The sequence below is a fragment of the Canis lupus genome, chromosome 3, assembly GCF_011100685.1.
Source record: "Canis lupus familiaris isolate Mischka breed German Shepherd chromosome 3, alternate assembly UU_Cfam_GSD_1.0, whole genome shotgun sequence".
Classification (NCBI taxonomy): domain Eukaryota; kingdom Metazoa; phylum Chordata; class Mammalia; order Carnivora; family Canidae; genus Canis; species Canis lupus.
The window spans coordinates 59114778-59134992 of record NC_049224.1 but is presented as its reverse complement, the minus strand read 5'-3'; the positions used below and the strand labels follow the sequence as shown (position 1 = coordinate 59134992).

General features: G+C 52.1%; 1 protein-coding gene across 2 annotated transcripts in view; it reads left to right on the top strand.

The window, feature by feature from the left end:
* Positions 1-2267: 2267 nt before the first annotated feature.
* The window catches only part of PPP2R2C (protein phosphatase 2 regulatory subunit Bgamma), a 133573-nt gene continuing 115625 nt past the window's right edge, over positions 2268-20215 (top strand). The window contains exon 1 of one of the 2 annotated variants that reach the window (XM_038533058.1): positions 2268-2457. In XM_038533058.1, the coding sequence (XP_038388986.1) occupies positions 2388-2457 (70 nt within the window). In that variant the 5' untranslated portion in view covers positions 2268-2387. Of the gene's footprint in view, positions 2535-20215 lie in introns of both variants that reach the window. The other variant, XM_038533059.1, reaches the window with a different exon arrangement.

Sequence of the window (20215 nt, the reverse complement as noted above, 5' to 3'; positions counted from 1 at the left end):
CTGGAGGAAATCAGAGAAGACTGTGCAGGTGGAGAGTGCAGAGGGGCTGATGCTGTATCCTGGGGTCCCCATCAGGTCCGGGGTCCCCCACTTGGCTCAGAAGCGGGCCAAGGGGTGTGTTGTGTTAGACCAGGACAGGGCTGTTTCTATGGTGTTCCAGGGCATCCTGGAAGGTGGGGTGGGTGCTTCCACAGAACTGTTAGTTGGGGAGGATGGGGTGAGGGGGTCCTCCCTAAGATCAGAGAGGAGGCAAGTCTCAGCATGATGATGGTGACAGCTAACATTCCAGAGTGTGGATGAGGCCAGGCCCCTACTGAGCATGAACTGGCCACACCAGCTCTGTGATCATATCCATCTCACAGGTGAGGCTGTGCTTGCCCGCCCCCTCCCTGTCAGGACTTGAACCCAGCCTGTGTCTTCCGGAGCTGGAGGCTGCCGTCTTTTTGCTACATGGAACTAGAGAGGTGAGCAGAGTATGGAAAGAGAGTGGGGTGCTGGGTTCTGGATGTGAGGTTCAGGCAGCCCAGGCATGAGGGAGAGAGCAGAATGAGCCAGGCTGGTGGGTGGGAGAGGACATGGACATCAGCCTCCTTCACAACAAGGAAGAGCAAACACATCTGACCTGCGTTTACCTGGTCCTTGCACTAAACCTGCACATCTGTGCTGAGGCGGACACCGTGCCCAAGCTGAGGGTGGGAGAGGTGGGGGGGGGGGGTCATTCTGGAAGCAGGTGGTGGTGCTGACAGAGCCCCCAGGACTCTTAGGAGTCCAGCCCTTTCCATTAAACCCGGGGCAGGGGTGGCTGGGCCTCCTCATGGGTCCATTCTGGGCACTTCTGTCACATGAAAGCCCATCTCTAGCTGACAAACTCCCACTCCCGGGGGGAGAAACCTCAGGCAGTGACCACCTGCCCCAGTCTCCCTGATCCCGTCCTTCTGCCCCTGCCCCTTCTGGACTCCTATGGCCCCCCTGCAGTTTGGGGAGCTGCCTGGAGTCCCCAGAAAATCAGCTGAAAGAAGCAGAGCCTCGCAGCATTGTGGGACTGGGGGTTCCGAGCTCCCTCTTCCACTTGGGGCTGAAGGCCTCTCAGCATTTGTTACCCGTCCCGTGCAGCCTCCACCTTTCCTTCTTTTCCAAAGTGGTTTTGCTGAGCACCTAGGAAGGTACTGGGGGGTCCATTCCCCCCTCCCCCAAAAGCCCCCAGTAAGACCTGTGCTCCCCGCAGGGAACTCCATCCCTCAGGCAAGTGGTTAGTTTGGACAAAAGAGGGGGACATACTTTTTGAGGGCCTGCTCTGTGCCAGGCACTGTGTGTGATGCAGAGCCGACCTGGTGACTAAGGGAAAGGAGGCCGGGAGGCTCCCGTTTGGCAGAAGCCCTGGGTTTGGTGGACAGGGAGCCCGGTAGAGGGGCCCGTTTTCCAGCCTGGAGTGCTCCCAGCGCTGTTTCTATACTTCATCTTTACCGGTACGTAGAAGACTGCGCAGGAGAGGATAGATCACGGAGCTCTGCCTGGGGGAGGCCAACTTCCCGGAGTTTTACCTCGGAGGATGCGGGTTCGCCCCGCCCCCACCGGTCCAGTTCTGCGCTCCAGGGGTCCTCAACTTGTACGACCCACCCTCCTCTACCAACGAAGGGGCGCTTGCCCCCCACCGCATTTCTCGAGTCTTCAGTGCTCCAGTGTGCCCCCCGGTAGCTGCCCGCCCGCCCTACCTCTTCTAACCCCTCCATCGCGGGGCATCTCTTCCGCAAATCCGGCACCTGGGCGGCCAAGGCGCCCCCTCCCCCCTCCCGCGCGCGCACCCCCGGCCGCCGAAGGGGCCCGCCCGCGGGGGCCGGGGCGCGGCTCCACCTGCAGGGCGCGGGGCGGCGGGCGCGCGGCGGGCGGCGGGCGGCGGGCGGCGGGCTGCGCGGGCCGCGGGGGCGGAGGGCGGGCGGCGCGAGGGAGGGGCCTGCGGAGCGGCGGCGGCGGCGGCGGCCCCAGCCCGCGCAGCCCGGCTCGGCCCCGGCTCGGTCGGCGCAGCGCCGCGCGCGTCCCCTCCCGCCGCCGCGCAGCCAGGCGCCCGGGCTCCAGGCCGCCGCCGCCGCCGCCGCCGCCGCCGGGCGCACCACGCAGCGCGCACCGGCCGGGATGCGCGCCCGGGCCCCGGCCCGCCCCCACCCGCGGCCGCCGCCCGCCCGCCGCGCGTTCGCCTGACCGCGGCGCCCGCCCCGGCCGCCCCGCCCGTCCCCGGCCGCCCCCCGGCCGCGATGCCCGCCCCCCGGGGCCCCGGCGGCCCGCGCCCCTGCTAGGCTGCGGCGGCATGGCCCGCGCGCCCGGCGCGACCTCTGCGGATTGCATCGGTGTGCGGCGGCGGGGCATGCCCAGGGCACCGGGCACGGCCTTCAATGGGCGAGGACACGGACACGCGGAAAATTAACCACAGCTTCCTGCGGGACCACAGCTATGTGACTGAAGGTAACGTACGTGTTGTCTGAGGCCCCCTCCGGCCGGCCGCGGCGTGGGGATGCCGTCGCACCGAATGCCCTCCGAAGGTTTGGACCGCGCGCTGTGTGTCGTGTCCCCCCCACCCCACCCCACCCCACCCCGCCCCGCCCCGGGTCCCGGAGGGAGGGAGCCCGAGGGTGCCGGCCTCCGCTGTCCAGCGCCCTCCTCCGCGCCGCCCTCCGGCGGGCAGCTTGCGGCCCCCAGGCCTGGCGGCATCTCGAATCGGCCCTGGCCATCGTTTGCAAAAAGGCCGTTTCTGCGGCTAACCTGGCGAAGAAACCGGGAGATGTAATGGCTTGGAATCTTGGGTTTGCCATTTCAGCCCAGCCCAAAGCCCACAGAATTTTCTAGGCTGCCCACTCCCCGGAGACGAAGAGGGATCCAGGGGGGAAAAAAATTCATTGCCAGATTCCCAATCCCCCGCCCCCCATCCCTCCAGAGGCTCGCTGTCCTGGGCCCCTCCCTGTGCTTCCAGAGGCAGGGGCCCCTCGTGGGTGGGAGAAGGCGGCGGGTTTGGGGTTGGTCTTTTATTCCCAGTGAGTTATACTGAGACAGAAGGAGCTGGCCCCAAACTGTCAGAATTTCCCCCCAAAAGTGGGACATGCCATCCCAAACGGGCTCTGCGTTTGAAATCCCTTAAATTGGCCCAAGCCCAACCCCCACCCCGAGGTGGTCGAACCCAGCTGGTCAGAGCTGAAGGATCAGTGACTTCCCAGGGTCCCCCTACAACCCTGCCCAGAGAACGGTGGGGACAGCTCCCAAGCCGCAGCCAGGGGCCCGCGGAGAGAATGCTTGGTTGAAGATGGGGAGAGCTAGCCGTGGGGTGTCTGCATGCAGCAGTGGGGACCCTTGTGCCCGAGACCTCGGAGGTGGGGGGGGGGGGTTAGGGACTGGCTGCACCTTCCCCAGGGGCTGCTAGACTGGCAGCATAAGTGTTTGTGGGTTGGTGGCAAGAGGTCCCCGGGTGGGTGCCCCGGTGGGAGGGGCCGTGGGCACTGCGCTCCGCGGGCCTGGCGCGCGTGGGTGCCTGTGTCAGGGAACCTGTGTGGGCTTGGAGGCGGTGATTCGACTCCTGGGTGGTGTCCGCGTACCTAGTGCCTGGCCCCGCCGGAAATGAGGCCGAGTGGGAGCCCGAGCCCTGCAGAGGCCTGGGACCGCGGGACCAGCGCGAGGCGGGACCCCTCTGTCGGGCCCTGGTCCCGGAGAGCAGAGGCTGGGTGTGTAACCTGGGTGGAGGGATGCTGAGGGGTGGTGCTTCCCCGCTCCCCTAGGAGAACCGCTGAGTCATGCTTTGCTGATGGGGGTGGGGGGAGGGGGGACAGGGCTGCCTGGCTGGGTGAGGGCTCAGCCCCCAAGCTAGGGCTTCCAGGGGCCCAGGGAGCTGAAGGCGGCCCTTTATTGCCTGCCTCGGTGAGGTTGAGGAAGAATCAGCCAGCGTTGGGGTGTGCTTTCTGCTTGCAGGCTGCCGAGTCACGAGCGTTGGAGGGTGAAGAGGCCTCTGGGTTGTTGGCAGGTGCCCTAGTGCTCTGGCTCTGGCTGAGAGGGGATCTTGGCAGGTCATTCCGGTCTGGCTTTCTGCAGGAAATCTCTGTTTTCTCATCTCTATACTGAGGATGATGGGATAGGATGCAGGACTCTGTAATTAAAAGTACAAAGCCCCATGCCTGACCCATAGTGGACATCTGCAAACATTAATTCCTTCTTCATCCCACCCTCTTCCTTCCCAGCTTTCTTCCATACATTTACCAGCTCTTAGCAGAGGAGAGCGAGGGGGAGGTGCATAGTTTGAGGAAGAAGTGATGTTTTTAATTCCTCTTCATTCATTCAACAAATATTTACTGAACACCTTCTACGTGCCAGTCACTGTTTTAGCCCTGGGGACTAGACCAAGATTCTGCCCTTGGGCAGCCTACGTTCTAGAAGGGAGCTCTGTGATATTGAGAGGAAGCTCTTCGCACGAAGTCTTGGTTTCCCCATCTGTAGAAGGGGATGAATAATACCATCCTGCCTGCCAGGTCTTAGGGTCAGGTGGGTTGTGAGGGTCAGGTGGGTTGGTGGACGAGGGAGCCAGCTCAGAACTCTAAATTGTTAACTGGCAGCTGAAGTATGCTTAGCACCTTCTGTATGCTGGGACCTCACACAAGACCATCCCCATTTTATGGAAGAAACCGAGTCTTGACCTTGTCCATGTCCCAGACTGAGTGCCAAGATATATGGGACATAGAGCTTGGAGGCTGGGATCCGAGACCAGCAAGATCAGAAATTTTTGTTCTTAGGGACGGTAGGGTCTAGGAGAGGAAGCAATAACTATAATTGTTAGAATTATATGAGATTTCTGGCCTCCTTGCATGAAAAAAGACTCGCCCAGTGTTGTATATTGCCTTTTGTGCTCAGAGCACAGGGTAGATCACAGATTTCGATGTCAGATAGACTTGTGTTCAAATCTGGCTTCTGATTCTTCATATGCTGTATAATCTTGGACAAGTTATTAAACCTTTCTGAGCTTCACTTTCTCCCTTTATAAAGGGAGAAAGAATAATAACTTATCTTGCATTATTGCTTGTTGGGACAATCAGTGATTATGCTAATACAGAAAATACCCAGCACAGTGCTTGGTCTATTGGAGGCATGTAATCAATGACACTGGTATAATTTATAAGGTTCCTGGAAGAGCTTCATGAGCAGATAATAGATGCTGAGATTTTGCAAAAGACCCAGGTGTACAGATTCCTGTTCCACCTGGTCATTTGGCCTACAAATGCTCGCTCACTACACCCCAGTGGCTCTGGTCTACTTCCTGTGCCTTAAGCAGGTCATTTTTTTTTTAAGATTTTATTTATTTATTTGACACAGAGATAGCAAGAGAGAGAGAGAGAGAGAGAGAGCAGGAGCAGGGGGAGCAGTGGGAGAGGGAGAAGCAGGCTCCCCGGTGAGCAGGCAGCCAGATGTGGGGCTCTATCCTAGGGCCCTGAGATCATGACCTGAGCTGAAGGCAGACATTTAACCAACTGAGCCATCCAGATGACCTGCAGGTCATTTTTTTTTTTTCTTACCTCATGGTATTTGCACTGGCTGTGTTCTCTATCTAGAATATCCTCCTCCTGTTCTTCTCATGGCTGACTCCTCATCCTTTAGTTCTCACATTTAACACCATCTTTGCCAGTGGGAGTCCTGCTTGAGTTCCTGAGTCTCTTGTAAAATCTCAAATACTTTGGGAAGAGTTTAGGTGTTGTTAGTCATTCATACCTTGGTATGAATTAGAGCAGCTTTTTTTTTTTTTTTAAATCCCCCCTTCCCACAACTCTTGGCACAGCTCAGCTGATTGAGTGTTGTTGTGATCACTAAGCATGGGTGCAGGCCACCCTGGGACACAGAGAACTTTGTAAAGATTGGGTGGGTGTTGGGAAGAGCAGTACGATTAAGTCTCTCAAGACAGTAGAAGGACTTGGACCCTTGAGAGAGGGACTGCCAGGGGTAGGAGAGTGCCGGGAGGTCTGGCTGTGTGTTCCCTTGCTGCAGCCACAGAGCTGAGCTTTGGGGTGAGTGAAGTGGGTGTCCCTAGGCTAGACTGGTCTGCAAATCCCTTCATCCCTTTCACCTAGCTGTGTTTTCCAGGCCCATTCTCTGCTGGGTGTAGTCCTCGGCAGGCAGTGAGGGGTCAGACACGGGGGGCCAACGGCCCAGGGCAGGTGGCAGAGGCTGGGCCTCTTTGGGAAGCAGTAGTCTCTCCCAGGCACCTGGAGGGGAAGGCACTTGAGGGCCACCCTTTCCTGCTAGGACCGTAGTCCCAGCTTTTCCTCCCTCAGCCATCTCAGCCATTAACCTCTGTCATACATGCGCACCTCTCCTGTCCACGGAAAGAAAGGCACCTCTGCATTGTTGACCCCATATGCTTGCCATCCGCATAAGTTCCATGTGATTTCAGGGCCATGGGCATATTCCCACAGACTGTGTGGTTGAAGAAATAAACCAGGGCTCAGACAAGGAGTTGGTATGGTTGGGGGGATGTCGCAGGCTTGTCTGAACCTGGCATTCGGGCACTTTCCACTGCATGTCCTTGTGTTTTGAACTAATAGCGTGGGAATAATATCTACCTTCTGCCCAGGCCTAGACCACACTGGAGAGGCATGCTGTTGGCGAGAGACCAGCATTCAGCCACATGTGCCCCCTATGGAGGGTACTGAGACTAACCTCCCCAATACCCAGTGCCTCACCCCACCAAGAGCATAGTGGTTTCCAGCCAGAGACCTGTGGCCGTAGGCTGGGCCAGCTTGGTCTTAAGAGCAGTGTGTCCCTCTTGCACTGACTGGTTTCAGGACATGGGAAACAGTTCTGGGGGTTGAGTGGGAAGCAGAGCTGCAGGAAGCCGGTCTCTCTCTTGTGAAGGAACAGGGAATCCCCCATTGTTGCCGGCAGCTGCTCTGAGATCACGAAGGCAGTAAGTCCTAAGCCAACAACCCTGTTGGTGTCTGGGCAGAGAGCGAGTGGCAGCTGAGGACATTGTGATTCCCTGGGTTAATCAGGCCTGCTGTCTACCCACCTTTGGGCGTCTAGTTCCATCAGCCGGCACATTTCCTCATTGCATCACACTTTAGGCCAAGATTCTTTGATTTGTAGCTGACAACACCCTCTCTCCCAGTTATCCAGAAGACCAGGGGGCTGTCCTGGCACTCATGGCCATGATGTCCCCAAAACCATGAGGGAGTTTGATGCGTTTGCTTTGTGTTTTAGGAACCATCCGTGATCTCTTTTATTGTAGTCAAAGCTGCTGTGTTCTGGTTTTTCATCCTTGGCCTTCCTGAGAATGCATTTCCAGCCAAATGAGATATCCCAGGATCTGGTGTCAGGAGACCTGCGTTCCAAGTGGGGTCTGACTCTGGGTTCACCATCTTGGGCAGGTCACACATTCTTATGGAGTCTTAGCGTCTTCTCTGGATTGCTGCTTAGAGCACTTGAAATGTGGGATGTACAGTTTGATGCTGTGACATGTCATGAGCCCCCCACCCTGCTCCATGGAAGGAACACCCTCAGTGCATTCATGGTGTGAGATGGGTTCGATGGGTGTAAACATGCACGGCCCAGAGCCTGGGGCCTGGTCAGGGCTCAATAAATGTTGTCTGCCAACAGTAATGCCTCCTTCTTAGGGGTGAGAGTTAGAATAGCCCTTAGAACCATTGTCAGACTGGCTGACCTCACCCCATCGGCACTCCACAGGGCAGTGGAGGCTCAGATGGTGTCGCTTGTGGCACTGCCCTAAAGCCAGCTCCAAGGAACAGTGGGTAGATCCAGCCTCTGGTTTGGAAAATCAAGCTGTGGATGGACGGCTGAATCGTCGCCCCTTCCCTTCCAGTTAGGAACATCACTTCCATCACAATCCTAGAGTTTTCCAAGCTCATGCTGTCTCCATTTCAGGGGTGGGGGCAGTGAAGGCAGCTGCAGGGGGCACACCTCTGGGTGTTCTCGGTTCAGCCACACCACCTCTCGGAGCCTCAGGCTCCTTGCACTGCCTCCTTCCCTGGGTCGTCACACAGCCCTGAGGCGCAAAGGCCACGTAGACACTAAAGGTCTGCCCATGTGGAGGGGTTACTGTTGTTACCAGTTTCCCCAAACTGTTGAGGGGGTCAGCTCCCACGGTGTAAGCAACATACTCACTTATTTTTAATCAATCCTAACTGAAAGATTGGTGCAGTCATGGAGTAGGCTTTTTCTCATTTTCTTCCTGCAAGATGGGAATCAAATTCTAATAAAACTTTTCCACATTGTCTCCTGGTTGTTTTACACTTGCTACAGCTTTTGGGTTTTATCCTTGAAGGCCCACTGAGCTAAGGGATGTTTTTGGCAAGAGGTGTTATGGGTCCTGAGAAGGGGAAGCATGGCTATGTGTAACCCTGGGTTTAAGGACCAGGACTGGAGTCACCACGGGGACGAAGGGGAAAGGACAGTCTCCAGAGTACCGCACAGTTATGCACATTGTTAGCAATTTGTGGGAGTTCCTTCCAGTCTTTTTTTAATGCTCACATCTGTGTTTAATAAGAACTATAATCACTCTATATAAACATAAACCATGTTGAAGGCGACTTTTTAAAAGAAGCATGACCCTATAATAGTTTTCCAGTGCTTGGCTGGAACTTGTCCAGTTGCACCCTCCTGTTTTTGATTTCATGTTGTGCTGTTGCCTTGTTGAAATTTTTATAATTTTGTATCTGAACCCAGATTTTATAAGTGACATGTGATGAGATGGTAGGGCGGGCACCTGAGCAGAGGTGATGCACACAACATGTGTTTTGGCTGTTTTGTGCGGCTCCTGTACACACCACATGTGGGCTTTGAGTGCCACTGAGCTCCTGTGCGTTCTGTGCCCATGACTCTGCAGGCAGCGGTGGGTGCTCACAGCCTGGAGAAGCCACTCTTCTGAACCAGAACTTGATTTGGATACTGAAGGGAGGAAGTGACATTCCAAAGCGCATGAGGGACCAAGGAAGCTGGTTATCATACCCTCTTACCCATGTTATATCCTTGTGTGAGCTAATCAGTGATACTGAAAATGATGACCCAGAAAGAAAGGAAAGGAGAGGATGGGACATCCATGGTCCTTTCCTTTCAACCCTTATTCATCATTGAGCCAAGGGTGGAGGAGCGTGTGTGGGATGTACAAACATCAAAAAGTGAAATAAAACCAGATAAGCTGGTTTCCCACTGCCCTGTAAGAGTGAGCTACATGTGCATATGGAAGCTACCAGATAGGAATTGTGTATTTCAGTGATTTTGCATTCCAGTTAAATACTCTCACATTTGCATTTAAAACTGGAATTGCATAATAGAATGATGACTGGCACTATTCATGCTTACTAGTAATTTAAACTTTTATTTTTTTCTATTGGCATTAAGTGGCAATAACACCATGGCAAGTCATGGGGAAAATGAAAGAGCGTTATATTTTAGTATCTTAAATGATACTTTCCCCCTGCTTTTTGAACAAGGTGCTCTACATTTTTGCACTGGGCCCTATAAATGATAAAATTGGCCCTCCTTTGCTGTAGGGGACAGGCTGGAATTCTAGGGGGTTAAGAATCCTTGTCTGGCATCCCACCTGTTCCTCCCCTACCCACTGGACCCCTCATCTTGGGGGCTGTTCCAAGGAGGGGCCTGCAGGTCTTTCATTGCAGATGCCAGCCTTTAAACCTCTCAACCCCTACAGGCCCAAGGGGAGGGGCTGTAGACTAGGGGTCCCTGGCTCCACCCCCATTACCATTAATAAAGCATACATAAAATAAAGCATATTTTTAAAAAATTTTCCCTCTTGTCCACCTTCCCTGTGTGGTCTCAAGTCCAGTAGGTGAGAGGGATGCCTAACTGGTAACCTCAGTCCCGCCCCAAGATGCCATCTTTCATTGGCTGTGCATTATCCCTGTGATAGGTGTGCCACAGTTCAATTAATCACCCCCTGATTGTTGGATAATGAGATGGCTTTTTTCCCCTTATATAAGCATTCCTGATGCTGAGCCAATGAGCACCAGTCATATAAGATGATACCCTAGTCCCATCCCTCCCCCTAACTTTGGAATAATTTCTTAAGAGAGAATCCTATGCATGCAATTTTATGTAAAAATTATGAATGTGTTTAATGTTCTTGACACTGCCAAATTATTCTCCAGAGAATTTTTCTGTTTTGCCACATGCTAATCAGCATTTGGTATCCTAATTCATTCGACCTCTGCAAATATCATAGATGAAAAATATTTGTTTTAATTTATGTCTGAATACCAATGAGGTGGGACATTTTTTTCCACTTTGTTCAACAGACATTTACTGCTCCCCCTTAGAGGCTGGGGGAGGGAGGGGTGATGTTAGATGCTGGACGTGCAGTATTGAGGAGCAAGTTCATTGCTGTCATTCATTTACTCATTCACTCACTCACTCACTCACTCACTCACTCACTCACTGGAATATCTCTGGAGCTGCCACTGTGTTCTGGGCACAGAAGATGCCCATGTTGCTGGGGTGGGGAGGGTGAGGAGGGGTAAGAGCAGGGAGAGGAGACAGCTCAGATAGAACCCGAGGTTCACCAACATTTAAAGGACAGAGAATGAGAAGTCTATGGCTCAGGTGGGGTAATCACCCAAGTGGGAATGGACCAGGAGGGCTGTGGAGTCCCAGGCCTGGCAATCCAGCTAGGAGGGGACAGGGGAGGGAAGAAGGATGGACCACCGGCATTAAATGATGCCACACCACCAGGTAGGACAGTATCGAGAAGTGTCTTTTGGCTGTCTGTTTCAGGTGTTCACACCCATTTGGCATCGTGTCCCCTGGGGCTCTGCTTTGGTGATGTCTTCCTGTGAGCCCCTATGGGCTGCAGCCCTGTCTCTCCACTCAGGTCTCCCAGCTGGCACACAGAACAGTTTGCTCTCTATTCTCTGCTCTCCTAGACGGCCCCTTGAATCCCTTCTCTGGTCTCACTGCCTCTGGGGCCAATGCTCCAGGTCCCAGAAGGCACGTTTCGATAACTCTTTGCTCCCGGTTTCATTTTGTGTTCGCAGTCCAGGCTGTGTCCTTGAAATGTGAGCCTGTCTCTCCCAGGGTCTTGGGTGCCATTGAGAGAGAGCTGTGTCCGGCAGAGTACCCTGGGGAGTCCTAGTTAAACCAGGCCCTGTAAGAGAGATGCCTCTTTCTCACTGCAATGGTATCCTGCGGCCCTCGCGCAGAATGACCTGTGTGGACTTTAGTATTAAATAACTGTAAAACAAACATAAAAGCCATCATTATGATTAGCCATTTATTGAGTACATACTATATGCAGATGTGATGTTAAGTCCATTATCTTATTGGATCCTAACAAAACCTGGTGTTGTATGTATTTTCCCCATTTTACAGGGGAGAAAGCTGAGGTTTGGGCACTGGCCCAGAGTCAAACCCCATAAGGGGCAGAGCTGGGGTTTGAATGCAGCCCATCTGCCTGCAGAACCCACACTCCTGATCTCCACACTGTATGGAGGAACTGACAGGGCAGGGACAGGAGATCCGTTGAGCTCTGATTATGTGCCTGGCTTAGAAGGGTCTGGGATTTGAACCCAGGACTGCCTGGTGTGGTCATGCTGAGCATGCAGCAGTGCATCCGTTACATCCATGTGTGTGGTTAAAGGCAATTGAGAAGGGCCAGGGAGAGAAGGGATCACTTTCACAGAATGAGGGGTGGGGGTAGGGGATGGTCGCAGTTCTAGAGAGGACAGGTGCTTTGGCACTGAAGGGAGTGGCATTCCCCAGGTGAGGGAGTGATGCCCTTTGGGACATGGCATTCTAGTACATTCCAGGCAGGCAGGACAGCGTGTGCAAAGCAACATGCATAGGCTTGTCCCGAATAGCATCCAGGCTCTTCTGTCTGAACCCAAGAAGCAGTTGCCAGCCAGCTCAGGGTGAAGGGCCCACCTGGGAGCCACTGTGCTGTCCAGGATGGGCACTGCCTCCTTGTACACTGGAAGCTATTGTCCCCCAGAGTCCTGGGCTGAATGGCCCATTGAGGGAGAACAAAGCAGCTCAGAGGTCCCAGCTGCCCCAAGCAGGGATAGGATCGCCAGCTCAGGCCTGGGGCTTCCTCTGGGCTCGCCTGGCTTCCTGTATTCCTCTACCCTACAGAGGTTGTAGCCCTGAACCTTGGGGCCACCAGTGCTGGAGTTTGGGGCCTAGACTCCGGGGGCCTGAGCTCTGGTCTTGGCCCAGCTGGCAGGTGCTTCAGCCTCAGAACCTGGTTCCCCGCCTGTGAGGCAGAGAGAACTACAAGCCACCTGGGCTTTCTGTGAGTATTGGGTGAAATAGTCGGTATACTGGACATAAATCTACATAAAACGCAGCTACTTATATTGTTAGTATCAGCTTTTAGAGTTTTTTTTCAATTTCAAAAAAGTTTTTTTTAAAAAAAGATTTTATTTGTTTATTTGAGAGAGAGAGCATGAGAGAGTGAGCACACAAGCAGGAGGGAGAGGCAGAGGGAGAGGGAGCACCAGACTACCAGCTGAGCAGGGAGCCCGAAGTGGGGCTCTATCCCAGAGCCCTGAGATCATGACCTGGGCTGAAGACAGACGTTTCACCAACTGAGTCACCTAGGCACCCCAATTTCAAAAAAGTTTCAATGAAACTTTCAAGTATGTGGTAAGGTAGAGGAAGTAGTATTTGGGATCGCTCCTTGCCCATGGCCTTGGTCCAGCTGCTCTGAAGATTGCACCATGCCTCCTTCATTAACTTTCCTCTCCTTTTGACTGAAGAATTTTTTTAAAAGATTTTATTTATTTATTCACGAGAGACACAGATAGCGGCAGAGACACAGGCAGAGGGAGAAGCAGGCTCCATGCAGGGAGCCCAACATGGGACTCGATCCCAGGGCTCCAGGATCACGCCCTGGGCCAAAAGCAGATGCTAAACTGCTGAGCCACCCAGGGATCCCCTGACTGAAGAATTTTTAAGCCAATTTAGGACTCCTGTCATCTTACCTGTACCTCAGTAGGCCAGGACGTGTCTTACCTGACCAAGTGCCGCCACCCTCCATGACAGAACGAGCACTAATGCCTTCCCATCTGATTCTCATCCATCTTGGCAAGGTCCCCATTTGTCTCAAAAATGCTCTTTTCTGGTTGCTGGCTTTGAAGCAGGATCCCAAGTCCCGCACCTGCTTGGGGCTGTTCTGTCTCTTAGGTCTTTCCTGTTTGAGGCCAGTCCTCTATCCCATTTTCAGACTACTGACTGCAGAAGACATTTGTTATTCTTTTGGAAAGATTACAGTTTTGCCCAGAGTGTCCCCAACCTGTGTCTGGCTCCCAGTTGCCTGATGGGTCTAGATGGCTGATGAGTGGTTGCCTGGATCCTGGGAGTCAGCCCCTGGGGTGTGCCCCTCTCTCCTTCCAGGGACCTCCTCACCCTTTATCAGCTGGGAGACCCTGGGCAGGTTGCTCAGGGGGTGCATGCATCTTTACCAAGACCTAGCCAGGTGGCAGATTCATGAACAAGAGCAGTGGTTTCTGTTGGAAGCCCTTGAATTTTGAGATTTGTTATATAGCGGTAGATAACTGAACTAGTTATGGATTCTCACTTTGAATTCCCAGTTGTGCCTAGTTCCTGCTCCTTGTGAGGCCCCTTGTCCAACTGCTATGCTGTCCTTGATTCTGTAGCTCTTCCAGAACCTTCCAGGAACTTCCTTCTTGTGTATGTCAGCCTGTGTCAATTTCTGTTACTTACGACTAAAGAATCTTCATTCCCAGTCCCAACCAGGAGAGTGACTCAGCTCAGATCATAAGACAGGACTGGAACCCAGACTGAAACACAGGACCTAGAATCCTACCCCATGAGACCTCAGTAGATACATATATTGGACATATCTGCTTCCTCTTACATGGCTCAGCACCTGCCACTGGCCAGATGCTAGGTGAGCACATGTTTGAGTGACCAAGTGAACAAATGCCACACCTGCCCCTGGCCAAATTCCCTGAGCATAAATAGTCTTCTTTTTGCAAAGGTCAGGTTTGTACAGATTTCAGTTCCCACAGTTCCAGTTAAATCACGCCAGACCCACAGCCACGTGGATCAAACTTGAGCTACCATGGCAAGGTAACCATGAGGACTGCCTAGAGTACAAACTTTGCTACTACTTTCTCAGTGTACAGATCGCTAAATAAATGACAGATGTGCACTGGGGACTGTGACCAAGTCACTTCTTTCTGTGTCTGTTGTTGGTTGGCCACCACACACCTGTTAGTTCACACACAAACAGCAAAGCACGTGGTAGTGCTACCTCCTTGTCTCCCCATGATAAACTCATGTGACGCTTTACAAAAATGAAAAATCAAGAAGAGGGAGTTGGTCAACAAAGATGATGTTCAACAAGGGAGTGAAAGGTGATTCCCTGGAGGGGAAATGTGAGCGGAATGTGAGCAGAATTACAGAGGAAATTGCCGATCCTGGGGATGTTGAAGCTGTTGCCTGGTGAGACTCTCGCTTACAGCTGCTAAATACAGGACCACTGAGTACAAGAGAACTCACGGACTCCAGATGTTTCATGATGTTAGAAGTGCACGGAGTAAAATCTTGGAAGCTGACCTGAGCTTGGGAGGACGGGTCTCTGGGCACAGACAAGGTGCCAGCAGTCATACGGTCAGCAGGAGCAGCACCGTCCCAACTACTCTCCTTGCATTTGTTTTTACAAAGAAATAAAAACACTTGAATTATCAATGTTTCTAATGTTTTAAATTGCTGTACTAAATAAATATTGGTTTGGGGGCACGTGGGTAGCTCAGTGGTTGAGTGTCTGATTTTGGATCAGGTCGTGATCCCAGGATCCTGGGATACAGTCCTGCTTTGGGCTCCCCATAGGGAGCCTGCTTCTCCCTCTGCCTGTGTCTCTGCCTCTCTCAGTGTCTCTCAGGAATAAATACAATCTTAAAAAGATTATTGGTTTTACTATTTACTATTTTATTTTATTGGTTTTACTATTTAATTTTATACTTATATATAAGTTTGTATATACACTTATAGGCATCAATAAGAGAGTTTTTAAAGACTTAAAACTTTTTTTTTTTTTAAGTCACAGAACTTAAATTTAACTTGGGACACCTGAATGGCTTGGTTGAGCATCTAACTCTTAGTTTCAGCTTAGGCCGTGATCTCAGTGTTGTGTGAGTTTGAGCCCAGTGCCGGGCTTCATACTCAGCACAGAGTCTGCTGAAGATTCTCTCTCTCCCTCTACCTCTCCCTCGTGCTCGTGTGCACACACTCTCTCCTCCCACCAAATAAATAAGTTAATAAATAAAATCTTAAAAAAGTAATTTCCAGATTGGTTATTAAGATCCCTTTGAATAATTTGGGCATACACAGTCATTTTTTTGGTTCCCCAAACTGAGAGCTCCCTGTGCTCATTCCAAATTGCAGTATCTAATACTGCATGGCCCTTCCACAGTATTCTAAACCCTGGCTGGAGGATTACAGTCAATATCCTCCTTATTGAAGGCAGCAGCTCAAGAATATTAAATAATGCAAATTCCTCACTGTGGGAATGGCCAGGCAGCCCATGGATCACTGTGAGAGGGACACACGCCTTCCCTCCACTGTGCTCATTGCGCAGACCTCCAGCCAGCCTGTCTGTTTTGGAACCATCCATCATGGAATGAACTGGCTGAAGGAGTCAGAGGCTGACAATAGTGGCTGCTACACCAGCTTTCAATGTGAAAGGTGATAAAAACAACCCTGAATATTTTATAGCCTCAAGGAGAGGTAAGGCTCTTTATTGAAGCTGTGAAAATATAATCCATCATCATAATGTGTCCCATATCATCAGACTGCGGGAGCCAAGTTTCGTGTATGTTAAGATGCTCAGTGCAAGAAGATTTTAATTTTATTTCCTATTTATTTTCTCATTACAGAAATTTTTGAAAATGCAGGGAGTAGAATAAAGGGGGGGGGTAGGGTAATAACATCCTGATGTCGCTGGCCCCAGAAACATTGTTCCAGTTTTGTTATATTTCCTACTTACCACTCCCCTATAGATGGTCAGAAATACAGTTTGTATCTTTTAAAATAGTTAACATGCTGAAACATTTCCGCATATTATCATAATGCCCAAGTAAATAATTTTTAATGGCTGCATAATAGTCCACCACGTAGATATAATTTTTCACTCAATAGCTAGGTATGGATTCCTTCATCAGACTGGGGTATTTGCCTGCAGTGGGTGTGTGTAGGGGGTGAGGTCGGGGTGTGGGAAAGAGGAATAAGGTGCAACCCTTCCCTGGAGAAGGTCTGGAAGCAGGGAGGCATACACAGATGGTCATGATACAGTGTGATGGGGGCTGGGAGGCAGTGGGGCCCCATAGCTGAGACCCCGTTGAAGCGTGGGGGCAGGGCAGAGAGGCTGAGTCTGGAGCAGAGGAGCAGCCCATCAGAGTGGGAGAGAAGGTATTGTCAGAGGTCTTTGGGAGTTTGGAGAGTAAAGTGGGGAGGGGGATGAAGATCAGAGTGGGGTGTGAGAATCTCAAGGAGAGGTGGGAAAGACCTCCTGCCAGTGAGGCTGCTGGGGTGGGCCATGGTGGAGGTGGAGGTGAGTGTTGCAGGAAGGGGAAATTGGCTGGGAGGGTTGGTGGTGTGCCCTGGTAGAGGGAAGACGGTTGAGCCTCCTCTCGTGGTCTGGTCAATGCAAGAGTGCTCCGGAGGCTGGGAGCGCAGATCACCATGGGTCGAGGGTGGACAGACCTCCCCACTCCTGGACACTGGCATCCCAACTCCGGGTGTTTTAGAGTAAGGTGTGATGAGCATCCTTGTGAATGTATATTTTCCCATATTTCAGGATATTCTTGTCTCTGGCTATCTGGGAATGCAATTTCTTGGTGAAAGGATTGGAGAGCTTTTAAGGGCTTGAATGAAAGATTTGAATATCATGTTGTCTACTAAAATAAAAATAAAATTTAGCAAAGATTTTTGTTTGGGTGATCTTTAAAAGAGTAAGTCCATGTGTATATGCACCTCTGGCACAAACTGTAGATTACAGCCAACCCATCAGTCTCCATCTCTCCTGCTTGAGGGAAAAAAAAGAATTGATTTCAGCTGTGGTGCATGGTGACTTATGGCTGTTTCGTTGTCTCTTGATATGTGTCTGATGGTGATGGACTTTGGCTGTTTGGGGAGGACTCATGCTCTGTATCTGCATCTTCAACTCTCTTAGCTGTGTGGGAGAAGGACCGTGGTGGCGGCAGTCAGGGTGACAGGTGATGCTACCATTTGTTGACTGCTACAGTGTCATGTGCCATTGGAACTTTATACCTACCCTGGGGGGTGGTAGGAGTGACTCCTTTCTGTATATCAGGAAACAGAGCCCTGTAAAGGTCAGGTTGCATGCCTGAAGTCACACAGTGGGTGTTTCAGTTACTATTACTACTTGACAAACCACTCTAAGTCTTAGTGACTTAAGGTGACAACCATTTTATTATGTCTTCTAGATTCTGTGGGTCAGGAATTTGGGCAGGGCTTGGCTGGACAAATTGGCTCTGCATGACATGTGTTGAGCCCCCCTTTTAAGCTGGTGGGTGGGCGGGTGTGCAGGATCTGAGAGGGTTTCACTCATATGTTCAGGTGTGGTGGGGACGGCTGGGAGGCAGGGCTCCCCTGGGACAGTCGACATGGCCTCTCTAGCATGGTGGCTTCAGGGTGGATGGACTCCTTAGGGGGCAGCTGGCTTTCCCAGATCAGGGTTAGGAAACAGGTGGAAAATCTGACTTCCTGGGTGTGGCTTGAGTTCAGTTGAGTCACCGGCTTTCCCAGGTTCAAGGGGAGGCAGACTCTGCCCTCGGATGTGGGCAAGGCCAAGTCCACCGTGGAAGAGCAGATGGGATGGGAGACCGTGCTGTGGCCCTCGTTGGGAAGCCGTCTGCTGCAGACGCCGGCCAGGCCAAGCTCTGCGCTGGGCTTTGTCTGACCTTCCTGCTGCTGCATCTCCAGAGAGCGACCTTCTCCCTTGCCGTCCTGGCTGGACAGCGGAAGTAGAGGCCTCTTCCTCTGTATCATTTCCCTGACCAGAAGTACAAAAAGCATCCTGTACTTTTTGCCAGTTTAAATACAGAGCTCATGGTGATGTGGATGAAATTGAGGCCATTATACTAAGTGAAATAAGGCAGACAGGGAGAGACAAATATCATATGATCTCACTCATATGTGGAATCTACAAAGGCCAAAGTCACAGAGATGGGGATGGTGAGTGCCAGGAGCTGGGAGTGGGGGAAATGGGGAGATATTGGCCAAAGGGTACAAGCTTCCAGTTGCAAGATGAAGAAGCTCTGGGATCTAATGGACAGCATGGTGTGATTATAGTTAATAGCACTGTCTTCTGTATTTGCAAGTTGCTAAGAAAGTAGGTCTTAGATATCACAAAAGAGAAATGGTAATCATGTGACATGGTGGAGATGTTAGCTGATGCTATGGTGTAATCATCTTGCAGCATTTAAGCCACTCAAATCAGCAAGTTGAACTCACACACCTGAAACTTATACGATGTATGTAATTATATCTCAGTAAAGCTGGACACAAATATAGAAAACAAGAGGTGAATAAAAGCTTTCTTTAGGAGGTAGATTATGTTTCCTACAGATCTGCCGCTCTGTGTGTGCACCAGGCAAAAGTTATGAACACGGCTGAGGACCGGATTGGGTGCAGCAGAAGTCACCCCTGCCCCTCCCCCTCTGCAGGTGCGCCGTGTGGTGCCCACATCAGGGAAGGTTGGCTTTGGGTGGAGCGGTGCTTTCTTTCTTGCCAGGGCCCCTGCAGTGGGGGAGGACCGCAGAAGAGAAACAGGTGAGCTGGCTGGTTTTTCTGCTTGGCTTGACTCTAAGGACACACTGACCTCCCAGATCATCTTATTTGCTCAGCCTCATGGAAGCAGTTTTATTGGAAACCATTATGGCCTGATGGCTTGGTCCCAGACACAGTGTCCATGGCATCTGCCCACTGCGCGATGGACACCATGCTCTGAATGAACGTGGGGAAGGGGACGGAAGCTGCCCTGCCATTGAGTGGGAGCACATGTGGGCCTGCTGCGTGGGGCGGGTGGTGTCCTGGCATCATCTCCAAGGCAGATGCTGTCATTATGAGCTCAGGGAGATGAAGCGACCAGAGTCTCACTGCTAGGACTCTCTTTAGCCTGTCTGGCTCCCTGCTCTACCAGGCTGCACTTTTGCTGGAGAGAGGAACACTTTTGGGTCTTGTTCCCAATGTAGGGTGAGGCTTAGAATCTCTGAGTCCCAGGCAATGACCTTTCCCCTCCAGACCCTTCTCTGGAGCAGGGGAGCATTGAGAGGCTCCGCTGGGTCCCTGGCCTCAGAGTAAGTGTAGGGGAGTGTTTCCCTTCCTCCAAGTATCAGTGAAGGTAATGAAAATAATCTGTCCACCAGGGCGCATGTAGGTTATGGGACAGGGGGTGCCTTGGGCTCGGCTGACATGAATGGGCTTAGCCTGCCCCTTCCGGACCAGCCTGAGGCTCCAGCAGCCTGTTGATATTCATACCTTTAATTAAACAAAACAAAACACAAAAATCCAGCTATTTTGAGGTATTTTGTACCTATTTTGAGGTACAATCACTGCAATTCGCCCATGTAAAGTGTACAACTCGGGGCACTTGGGTGACTCAGTTGGTTAAGCATCTGCCTGTGCCTGGATGACATACAGAGGTACCCCTCCTGCCAACCAGTGCCTTACCTTTTTTTTTTTTTTTTTGCATCTAGAAGTGGGAGTGATTCTCCCTATTTCACAGCTGAGGAAACAGAGCGGCCAGGGAGATAGGACCCCACACACACCCTGCCCCAACCAGGAGGAGGGGGAGCTGGGGTGGGCTGGTGCTGATTCTGGATGCTGCAGGCACTTGCAATGACTTCTGACTCCACTCTTTCCTGTCTTAGGGCCTGCCCTGTGCTTTGTCCCTGGTGCTTTGACACCTGCCACCCAGGAGGGCACCAGCAGGGACCCCAGTCACCCCTGGGCTAGCCTTCCTTTGCATTCACTGCCCTGCATGCAGTTGACGTGCCCCTGCCTCTCATAGTGCCCTTGTACCTTCATCTCTAGATCAGGGCCAAGAAGAAGGTCTTTTTGGGGTCTCTTCGAGGCTGGACTGAGGTAAAGCTTTGGGTGTGCCTGATACTCAGAAAGGTCCCATCAAAGGCTCCTCTTCCACCAAACAGTGGAACTGAATGTGGAGGGAGCCATCAAACTC